Genomic DNA, 12,114 nt, shown 5'->3' with positions numbered 1-12,114 from the left:
GGAACTCCAGCCTCCATCAGATTCATCTATTTTTCCTTTTCATTATTCGGTTCTAACCGAGCTAACCGAAATTATATTTCGGTTTCGGTTCGGTTCGGTTAGCAACTAATTCGGTTCGGTTTCGGTTAGCAAATTTAGGTAACCGAAAAAATTCGGTTCGGTTAATTTCCGTAAAATCGGTTCGGTTAAAACCGATTGAACAGCCCTATCTCCACCTTGTGAGTGGTCCATTTTTGCAGTTCTATTCATCAAATGATCTTACGATCATTGCCTGTTTACCCTCCTAGGTCAAATACCATACAAAACAATTCAGTGCAAGTAGGTTGTTTCTTCATTCGCCTGCAGTATAATGCCAAGTCATCCTCTGATGTGGACTTATAAGTGAAAAGGGAAGAACATGTGTCTTAATGTCTAGACCTTGATATAACACAGAACAAACACTGCCACAACTATACCACTGAAATCCAGAGAGGTTGGGATTCCTATTGCGTGTGTGCTTAGATATGTACTCCTTGATTTTCTTTACACTATCCAATGTGATTATGGGATACACAGTCTTCTTGAAACATGGGAAGGTTGGGGCCCATTATTCAACATCAAAGTGATCTAACTAACAAAGGACTGAAGCATGGGAAGTACGGGGTCCATTACCTAACATCAGAGTGATCAAACAAGCAAGGGGCTGAAACTCTTTTTTTTTTCTTTTTTCTTTTTGAGAATCAAAATGTTGTTACAACGAAAGCTCGTAATTAGCACATAGCCTCTAGAAACCTCCATAGCATAGGTTCCCACAAACAAACCATGAAAGAAAATATATGTAATAATGCTCATTAGAGGGGATTGTTTTAGAATTGTGACTTACAAGCACTAAAGATTTACAGCTTGCGGTGTAAAGATTGTTTTAGAATTGTGACAATTAAATAAACAACTATTCTTGGTTAAGGCATCACATCAATCCCTTAAAAAGACATTATAAAGCAGAAAGCAATAGAGACCGAGTATGCCAGACCTTTATTCCTCCGGGGAAACAGAAGGCAGGCAAATCGTTCAACCGCATAGTTATCCTCTTCCTAGGAGGATACTTAAAAAGAATCTGTAACAAAACAACAAACAAAGACTTATAAGTTGCAGCAAGGATAGTGATGAACAAGTAGAAGTGAAAATGCAAAGTGAAAATTACTCAGTCACAACCCCAACAATATGTTAGCATTAAAGAACCAATGGAAGCAGCACCATGGATGGGACAGTTGAGTATATGACCATTACAGGGAAGGGAAATTAATGACAGTAGCATGATGGAATTGATAGTGACTTAGCCTTCACCAGAAAGGAAAGATTAAATAACCTTCGACCTGAGATCAACTCAATAAGGACTTCTTCAGACTAAAGATGATTAACTATGCTATAAAATGATCACTAAAGAGGGGCAAACAGAAAAACTAAGAAAAATCACGGCAAAAAAATCATTTCTAGAGATTTTTCCAGATTTTGAGCACGATTTCAGGCAGAGTTGACTGTTCCGGCCGAAACAGACCAGAATTCTGCCCACAAAGGTTTGTACGGTTCTGTGTTTCGTTTTCTATTTCAGAATGAAATGTACCAGCAGTTCCGGACGACACAAAACGGAATTGATAGCTAAGATTGGCACCCACCCAAATGATCTTCTTTAAAGCCTCAAGGATCATATCTAGTGTTTGCTCCAAAATCTAGATATATTTTCCTATATTGCTTTAGCTGAAAATAAATTGCACAATAACCCTCCCACAGAATTGAGAAATTGCATGGCTCGAATCTTTAGTATGCTCTTATTTATCATATGTGTCTACTATTTAGGCAGAATACCGTCGCCTATTGTCACTAAGAAACTGAAAGAAACAGAAGAAAGGGGGGAAAGTGACGAAGAAACAAATGTAGAAATAGAAACAACTTCGGGAACGATTTCTAGTGGAACATCTTTCACAATCTCTGGAGAGATAGTTCACTAATAGACCGAGGGATAAGTAATTCGGCTCATTCACATACAGATCATGAATGTTTGGAATCCATATTATGCAAGGGGACATTGCTTTTGCTAATTCTAATTGAGGGGTGATATCAAATCAGTCTATTTTTCGGCGTCATATACATAGTTAGCACATTCGTCATAGTTAGCAGCTCCGTATCAAGGTCATCATCAACATTGTCCCGTATTTACATTTCCCTTCTTCATTTCCAAAGGGCTTCTAATCCATAAAGCAGCATTAGCCAAATTCTTTGCAGAGGATTCTGCTACCAACTATTTAGCGAATTCAAGGACACATTCTACCCATATTTTTCACAATCCATTTCTTTTAGCTAATTTCATCTTAACAAGCTCTCCAAATAACTATAATTCTTGCACTGCCTGTGCAATCATGGTCACAAAAGCTGTAAAAAAGCACAAGCAATACAACTACAGTCCACAATAATGCTGACAAATATTATTCTTGAGAATTTCATGTCCCTGGAATTTAAAAGAAACCTTCAAATTATGAGGTTTTCCTAGGGTTTTATAGCCAAAATCGATATTAATAAAATTAATATGTGTGTGTGTGTGTGAAGGGAAACTTGAAAAAAAAAACAGCAAACTAATAATATAATGGGGATCTTAGGAAGGTCTCACAAGAATATCATGAAGTCTCAGGAAAAAACTAACTTTATTTAATATCGGAAAAAGATCATTTTGTGAAAATATATGAGGGTCTCAGGAAGGTCTCACAAGAATATCATGAAGTCTCAGGAAGAAACTAACTTTATTTAATATCGGAAAAAGATCATTTTGTGAAAATATATGGGGATCTCAAGAGGGTCTCACAAGAATATCATGAAATCTCACGAAAAAACCAACTTTATTTAATATCGGAAAAAGATCATTTTGTGAAAATATCACAAAACACTGAGAGATGCTCAGAGATATTTGTCACTATGCATAAGAAGATGCCACCTGCAGCTTCATAATATACAAGGGAACCTCTTAATATAGTTTAACCCACCAATTTTCTTGTCTTCTTCGAGTGATATTAATTGCAAAGAGTCAAATCCTGTTTACTTTTGCATGTAAACAACAAATAGTACCTGTTTCTTCTTCACTCATCCTCCGGTCAGTGTCATGTCAGACTAATAACCTTTTCAGAACTTCTTAAGATGAAACAGACTCGTCATAATTATACTTCTAGTTCTAGGAGACTTGGTGAGCAATGACGAAAACCAGCCCTAGTTCAAGCCTTTTCAGTTACATTCCCAAACCAGTCTACAAATATTAATATTTAAATGCAGTGGGGAAAATCTCATATAAATGCCAATTTTTTTAAAATTACACAAATGGATGTTCTGATAGGTTGCTTAATTACAAATATGAATGTCCCAAAAACGAAGCTTTAAGATCTCCATCATGATTGCTATGTTGAAACCATTCAAAAAAAAAAGAAGATTCCAATCAAGATTTTAGAGCTACAGTCTGCAGTAACAGATCACATTGTTTTTATTCACGGATCAAAAGTTAAACCGTGAAAAATACAGATAGACACTAAAAATGTGTACTACAGGTAGACACTAAAAATGTAGCATGCCTGTGTTTGGATGCCCTGCAAACATGTATAGTTGTACTGCAAAAAGCAGAAAAGAGTGATATTCCAACCGTGCAAGCCTCATAGCCATCCGTGGAATGAATAAACATATCTCAAGATTTGCTAGGGAATTTTGTGGCTGACTTTTGCATGAGAGAACAGCCACACAGGCTCACTTTTCAGCAAATTCTGTCTTATTCATTTAAACCCTCTGAGTTGGCTGTTCTCTCATGCAAAAATCAGCCGCAAAATTCCCTAGAAAATCTCATATATGTCATAGCCACTATATATTTAATCAAAAGAGCATCACATATTTTTTAAGGAAACTAGAAAGATTAGAGCCCAATGATAAACGGCAAACTTCAACCTATATCAGAATTTTAAATTGTTAAATCAATGCAATCAACCTGAGGTTGCAATGTCGGAAGTGGAGGACCACGATATTGAAGTTTTCTGAGATCTAGGATTTCAGATTTTGCCATTTCTGACTCCCATATCTTCTTTCTAGCAAATGCATCCTCAAGAGCCTCTACATTAGCATCTGAATGAAGACCCACAATAAAAAACTGTTCGAATAACGATGTGGGCTCCGTATGTTGTTTAAGGCCCTGCAATAACAGCCCCATCTAAGTTACATCACCATAAAGACAAACATCAGTAGTAGTTTCAAATAGCTATTTACCATTCAAAAAAAAAAAGAAGAAGAGTTTCAAATAGCTATTCACTGAAACATGCATCGAGCAAAATAAGCATCTAAAGCCCTAAAGAGTCTGCCTTTTAGGTACTGAACACTTCAAGAATCATACACCAAAGAAAAGCGAAAAAAAATGGAAGACTAAACAACCAGTAATGTAAACAAAATAGTAATACAACAAGATACATAGTGATTCCAAACAGGGTGATGATCAAGAAATCACATACTAAATTCATCCCTTTCGTTGACTTACACGGGAAATACAACCAGGAGCCACAATAACCATCTACAAAGCGAATGCAAGATCAAGCGAATGCACGATCAAGCTTGTATGCCTCGGGAATTTGCAATAAAATATCAAGACATTTACAATATCTATGCCACTAAGAAGTGCCTCAAAATGGAAAAAAGAATTAGGACAAGAGGCATAAGAACACTAAGGGGCCGTTTGGATAGGCGGATTTTAGAATCTTGGATTTCCTCAAAATCATGGATGGGAGATAAGAGAAGAAGGAGACCGTCCATTTTGCTTCTCTTTAGAATCCTAGATTTTAAGTAAGAAATCTAGGTTTTAGAAATCTCTCCCCCATCCTGAGATTTCTAAAACCTGGAAACATGGGATGATGTCCTACTCTCTTGCTGGCGGAAAGAAGGGCGAGAAATCAGAAAACGAGAGACTGTCTCCTTCTCTCTTCTCCCATCTAGGATTTTGAGGAAATCCAAGATTCTAAAATCTGTACCCAAACGGCCCCTAAATAAAACATAAGACTTACAGATGCAACTATTTTGCGAAGGGGAGCATTTCCATATCTAAAATTTGATTCTCAGAGTCAAAACATCACCTATCATACCCTGGAATTTAGGTTCTTCCTGCAGAAACATCAGAAAACGAGAATCCAATAGAGAATTCAAGCTTGAAAAGCCAAGCACAGATTTAGACTTAGTCAGCAGTCTTCATAGTTTTGAATTTATAACTGTCACAGCTTGGTCTGCCACAAACATATTAACTTTGCCAAATTATGAAGATTTCAAAATGCCATATTCTATGGTACCATCCAATAGTTAGAAATTTATTTTATAGTGTTAAAGTATAAAAGATTCAATGCTGCCCTTCTCCAACAGCTTAAGCTTTTGGAGAAGTCGGTAAGTTTCTAACATGGTATCAGAGCCAAAGGTCTCGAGTTCAAAGTTCAAACCTCTCCAATGTAAAAAAAATCCACATGCAGTGGTCGGCTCAAGGTGGGACCCCTGTGCCACGTGTTTGCCAAGTCGGCCACACGTGAGGGGGAGTGTTAAAGTATAAAAGATTCAATGCTGCCCTTCTCCAACAGCTTAAGCTTTTGGAGAAGTTGGTAAGTTTCTAACATATAGTAACTTCATTATTTTAGGAAATTAATATCAGCAGTTTTTGTTTTAGTAATAAACTACTCTTAATTTTGCACTTTTCTATTGCGTCAAAATAAAAAATTTGCACTTTTCTAAGTGGCTTTTAATAGCTATTACAATTCTTAAAAAGATATAATGGCCAAACAGAACAAGTATTAATAAAGTGAGGAGTACCATTATAAAAAACAAAGGACTGTGGACATCATTCCCTTACTTTGCGATGCAAGTTAAATTGATATGGGACGAAGTATATCATCCAATTGCATTTCATGCCGGTAATGATTAAAAAAAAATAAAAAATCTTACACCATGTATACTCTTTCAATTTATAACGGGTCATGGTGAGATCAAGCATATCTCCACAAGCAAACCCTTGGAAAGTGCTTTGGCTTATGACGGATGGATCCGTGACAATGCCCAAATCACAACATGGTTGCGGAATTCTATGGAGCCATATGGGAGCTCCAATGTGATGTTTTATAATACATCTAAGGAAATATGGGAGACCTTAAGAGACATTTACTGTCTGATAAGAATATCACTCAAACGTACTGTTCGCAACAAATTTCACATGCATGAAAAAGAGAATCACACACATAAAATAAATCGGGATCAAATTTCCCTCTTGTGAAAAGAGGTTTTATTAATTTTGGTAGGGATCGTACACTTCCGGCTTTATTGGCCGTTAATTACATTTCTTGAGGAAAGAAAATGCCTATGATTATCCATCAAGAGGTTCCCTATCTAAATACAACTTTTGATTATCATCCCAAAAAAAGGTCATGGAGAGAGAATTTGATTCTTTGGTGATTTTTGGTTTCATACTCTTTTGTAAAAGATTCTCCTGGAAGAGAGAAACCTTTGAGTATGATTTTATTTAAGCTCTTTTGTAAGAAAGAAGAACTCTCTTGAGTCATTTCATCTTTCTCCCGGATCCTGGCAGAGAAAGGTCTTTTGGCATCTTTCTCCCGTAAACCGGTAGAGAAAGGTCTTCTTTTCATCTTTCTCCTGTAAACCGGTAGAGAAAAGTCTTCTGGCATCTTTCTTCCCGTAAACCGGTAGAGAAAGGTCTTCTTTTCATCTCTCCCGTAAACCGGTAGAGAAAGGTCTTCTATTATCTCTCTCCCGTAAACCAGTAGAGAAAGGTCTTCTTTTCATCTTTCTCCCATAAACCGGTAGAGAAAGGTCTTCTGGCATCTTTCTCCCCGTAAACCGGTAGAAAAATGTCTTCTGGCATCTTTGTCCTCGTAAACAGGTAGAGAAAGGTCTTCTTTTCATCTTTCTCCCGTAAACCAATAGAGAAAGGTCTTCAATCATCTCTCTCCCGTAAACCGGTAGAGAAAGGTCTTCTTTTCATCTTTCTCCCGTAACCAGCAGAGAAAGGTCTTCTGGCATCTTTCTCCCCGTAAACCAGTAGAAAAATGTCTTCTTTTCATCTTTCTCCCGTAAACCGGTAGAAAAAGGTCTTCTGGCATCTTTTGAGTCTCCTGGAGGAGACTCAAAGGAGACTCAAAAGGACTTCTCTCCTTTCTTAGATGTAGTCGGCAAAAAAAATGGAAAAAAGAACTAAAATGGAAAAAGAACTGTTAGTTTTTGGGAAATCGTTACCTTTCCTTTCTTTCTCCGCTTTCTTCTTTTTTTCTTCCTTTGCGTAACTTCTTTCCTCTAAAAAGTTGCGATCCCTTTTTTCAAAGATCGGATATCTATTTTTATGGAAGTCTCTTGAAGTGGTTGGCAACTGCCACCTCAACCCTTATCCCTCAACTTCACGAAACCCTTATCCCTCAACTTCACGATCTCCACTTCCCCTTTTGTGGGGGAGTTACGTAACTTCTTCTTTTTTTAAAAGTGAACGACTCACCTTTTTTTTCTTCGCGAAAGTTACTTTCTTCCCTAAATTTCTCTTCCCTTAGTCGTGGGCTCCTATTTTTGTTCTCTCTATTAACGAACTTTGACTTTATACCTATCCTTTTTCACTTTTGGGGAATAAGTTAACGTGTAGTCACCCCTTTTTTCTCTCTGATTTACCAAGGGATTTTACTATATTCCCTAGTTTATAAAATTTCAAGTCCAACACGTACCAAATATTTCCAGATTTTCTTCGTGAAAGGGGCATAATTCTCTAAGGAAGTACTACTACTCCCTAAGAGTCTGTTTGGTTGCCATAATAAAGGTTTTATTAGGGATTTTACCAGGTTTCGGGGTGCCACATCGGTAAAAAATTGTGTTTGGGTTATTCAAAAGCTTTCCAACCCTTACTCAGTTTTAATGAATCATCCATTCAAAAAAAAAGTTCCAAAAAAAAAAAAAAAAAAAAAAACACTTACAGAGATGCCTTTTTTCCCTTTTGGTAGGTTGTAGAGATGAATTAGACATGAGGAATGATTAATGCATAATATGTAGATTAATGCATAATATTATTTTCCTGGGATCAAATTTCAAGTTTCATGATCAAAACTTACATTCATTGAGGGCAATTTTTACTAGGTGCTAAAATGTCGAGAAATTGCTTTTTACTAACAGGCATCACACACTATCAACCCCTCAAAAGCGTACAGTATCCAGATCATGTTTTATCAAGTATATCAGAAAGTACATATAAACAGTAGATCGATGAAGTTTTATTAATATTGAGTATTTAGATTGGAAAATCAATTCATTGCTAAGCGTACAGTATCCATATCATGCTTTATAAAGTATACCAGAAAGTACATTTCAACAATAGATTAATAAAGTTTTATTAATATTCAGTATTTGGATTGGAAAATCAATTCATTGCTCCCATTGCTGTTTAAAATTGTGAAGAATTAAGAGAAAAAGATGGATGTTCTTGATTCCAGGATGCCAATGTAAAGTTAAGCATGTGTCTTGTGCGTGTGCTTGTGGTTGCGCTTGAGATGCAACAAGGTAATAAAAAATTGAACAAGCGGTTGAGATTTGGTTTCCAACACAAAAAATGAAACTTCACTGGCAATATAAAGCATAGTCTGAAACTTCAGTAGCAATAAAAGGGAAAACTAGCATCTAGTTAGTCATTAACCTCCTGAAAAGTAAATCAAAACTTATATTTATAGTCTCAAACACCTTAAACGTTAAAACCCTAGTTTAATCCATACCATTCGTATCGGAACAATTTTCGTTCTTAGTTCAATCTACATAAAGCCTAACTTCTATTTTAGAGCAACCCAAAATAAAAAGAGAAAGTGTATTACAAGTTGTCCTAAAAACACTATTCACGTTGTCTCTACATAGGGCTCACCAAAGCCTGCTGAAACTTTACCTAAAAATTAAATAAAAATCACCACAAAACTACATAAATTATTATAGCTATATTGGCCAATTTTCTTGATAAATTTAGGCCTGTAGGCTTTGTTGCATGGATTCTTTGCCCCCCTATGCCGAATCCGTGTCGACACGTCTCCACATGCGAATCGGACATGGATTCACGTGGGACACACCCGGATTCTTGTTGTAGCCGTGTCTCGCACGAATCCTGTTTTTTTCGGATGAATCCAATTCATAGTTCTCCCTTTTCCACACGAATCCTGTTTTTTCGGGCAAATCCGATTCATCGTTGTCTCGTTTAAAATTCGAATCCTATATATTTTCCCTTTAAATGTGTTTTCTTAACTTTGATTATATGAAAGCACAACTCGTACTCTTTTAATAAAAACCCCAGTGCACAACCCCTTCATCCTTTGACACTCTTAATACAAAACTCACAACAGCCTTCTACCCTCAAATTTTTCATGAATATATATGCGCACACACACACACACACACATACTATATATACATATTTAAATTTTTTATTTTGAAAATTTTATTTTATTTATTACCGAATCCGAATCCTACTTTTGGAGGCTTGCCGAATCCAATACCTCGAATCCGTGTCGGATCCCGACACGCGAATCCGAATCAGTGCAACATAGCCTGTAGGGCTCACTACGAATGTTGGTATGACATTCTAGACACTTATCAGTCATTCCGCAAACTATTTGCGAAATGATTTCTGGGGCTCCAATCGATATATAAATATATCAATTTTTTTGAATGGCAACTAATCTAAAAATATCAGTTGTTAGCACCACTGCATTAGGTGCGTATATTTATAACAATGCGACAGCTAGGAAAATTCAATTGAATGTCATCGGGCGACAGCATAGTTATGCATAACCACCGACAAGCGAATGCCACACAAAATAAAGAGACCAGCCTGGCTAGATATGAGAATTTTTTTCTGACGAGCAAAAAAAGCAGGAAATTAAACATGTCATGCCTTTCAAAAGTCATACGCATTTCAAAAGACGATATTTCTTCTCACATACAAAGTGATGTATGACCGGGAAGAGAAATAGAAGAAAGGGAAGAAGAAGAGAAGATTAGAAGTAGAAAAGAAGAATTTAGGGAGAAGTAGAAGAAGAATAGGACCAATAACAACCCAATAATCTCATAAAGAAAGGCAAGAACGTACTTTAGTTCGTGAGTGAAGCTGATACCACTGACGCTTTTGATTCGCCAAGACCTCGGGATTAAAAGCTGATTTTGAAATCTGTTCACGTACATTTGGAGCCCATTTCCAAGCCTTCTGCATCTGACGCTTCCATCTCTGAAAACTATTACTACGCTCGTGCCTAATGAATGTATTTGACGGCCTCGGACAGCCACTATGTGGTGATTCATTAGCCACTCCAACCGCCTCCTCAGGAGTTTGTTGAAATACAGACAACGGAGATGCCAGATCATCCTTTGTGTCTACAACTTCCATCGTTACCGTCAACTGTCATTCGGCACAATAGTGCCTCTTCAGATTACAAGTACAAATCATCCACCAAATTCCTTCATAAAAATTTGAATCTTTAGAACACTGCTTGCATCACAATGACAATTTATCAAGCCAGACTTGTCTCAATATTCTTTTGGACGGATCATACGAACTAAATAACAGCAAACCTTTGTCAATTATGACAGTCCTGAAAAAAAAATCTAATAACTGAGGGCTTGTTTGGATTCCAAGAATTTTTGGGAAAAGTTTGGAGAGGAAAAATATTTCTAAAATTTCCTACTTTTTTACAAAGGGAAAAAGATAATTTGAACCAACCCTATTCAGTTTTTAATCAGAGGTACCTTCAATTTATGATAATAGCCCTCTAAATTAACAATAATCATATCATTTCCCTCTAAATTGTGGAAAGAAAAAAAATTCCTAGGAAAATTTTTCCAGTAGAAATGCTTTTCTTGCAATCCAAACAGAGCATGGAGGTAGGTAAAATGCCTCCTACCATAACTCTTTTTTTTTTTTTTTTTTTGAAAATTAACACATGATTTCCTACCATAACTAAATAATCAAAATCTAGGGCTTGGTAATGCCTCCCTCAATGCAAATAACACAAATCAAATAAAACCATCCAATCCTCTGATAACAACACCACAAAACAAAACCAAACCCTAATTCTTTCATTTTAGCAAAAATTAACGAAAAAGATAAAGATAAAACTGCCGCGGCAAGAAATTGTCACGTACTTTAAGATTGCAGAAATCAAATTAAAATAATAAAAACAGTAATTTGCTACAAGTTTGGAAAGGAAAAAATATTTCTAAAATTTCCTACTTTTTTTACAAAGGGAAAAAGAAAACTTGAACCAACCCTATTCAGTTTTTACTCAGAGGTACCTTCAATTTATGATAATAGCCCTCTAAATTAACAATAATCATATCATTTCCCTCTAAATTCTGGAAAGAAAAAAAAAATTCCTAGGAAAAATTTTCCAGTAGAAATGCCTTTCCTGCAATCCAAACAGAGCATGGAGGTAGGTAAAATGCCTCCTATCATAACTAAATAATCAAAATCTAGGACTTGATAGTGCCACCCTCAATGCAAATAACACAAATCAAATAAAATCATCTAATCCTCTGATAACAACACCACACAACTAAATCAAACCCTAATTCTTTCATTTTAGCAAAAAATAAACGAAAAATGATAAAGATAAAACCGCCGCGGCAAGAACTTGTCAGGCACATTAAGATTGCAGAAATCAAATTAAAATAATAAAAACAGTAATTTGCTACAGTAACCATTACCATCATGTCTGTAATCATTGATTATTAGAAAAAATTGAATAAATTTGCCCAAAAATTACTGTTTTTTTTTGCATTAAAACTCATACCTTCGCTTTTGGTGTTTGGTGAAAGAAAAGAAGAGGAAGAGAAAGGAAGAAGAAGAAAAAGAGAGTTGTGATTTTCAAGGATTTTTATTTCTTTGCCGTTTTTTTTTCCTCCACTACACGGAGATTCGTCCAGATGCGAGGAGGAGAAAAAGAAGAGATTATAATATGGCGAATCAGGGGGGATTGGACGTCACGTGAGAGATTTTTATAAAGGGGGTTGCTTTTGGAAGATTGGGGGGGGGGGCACTAAATTTCTAAATAATGCAAAATAAATGATAGT

At 36.1% G+C, this 12,114-nt stretch overlaps 1 protein-coding gene across 6 annotated transcripts in view; it reads right to left on the bottom strand.

The window, feature by feature from the left end:
- LOC143890205 (DENN (AEX-3) domain-containing protein) overlaps window positions 1–12,114 on the bottom strand; it is a 31,941-nt gene extending 19,827 nt beyond the window's left edge. For 2 of the 6 annotated variants that reach the window (XR_013255142.1, XM_077394794.1), the window contains exons 1-4: window positions 11,835–12,114; window positions 10,139–10,503; window positions 3,992–4,192; window positions 1,010–1,093 (exon numbers count right to left, since the gene is read on the bottom strand). Coding sequence is in view for 5 of the 6 variants with exons in the window: in XM_077394794.1 (XP_077250909.1) it covers window positions 1,010–1,093; window positions 3,992–4,192; window positions 10,139–10,432 (579 nt within the window). In the remaining variant the exon portion in view is untranslated. Of the gene's footprint in view, window positions 1–1,009; window positions 1,094–3,991; window positions 4,193–10,138; window positions 10,638–11,834 lie in introns of all 6 variants that reach the window. The other 4 variants (XM_077394790.1, XM_077394791.1, XM_077394789.1 and 1 more) reach the window with 4 other exon arrangements.

Source organism: Tasmannia lanceolata, unplaced genomic scaffold (assembly GCF_043159265.1).
Source record: "Tasmannia lanceolata isolate RefF3 unplaced genomic scaffold, GAP_Taslan_0.1 ptg000013l, whole genome shotgun sequence".
In the NCBI taxonomy this organism is placed as follows: Eukaryota; Viridiplantae; Streptophyta; class Magnoliopsida; order Canellales; family Winteraceae; genus Tasmannia; species Tasmannia lanceolata.
This window is presented reverse-complemented; position numbering and strand designations above follow the sequence as displayed.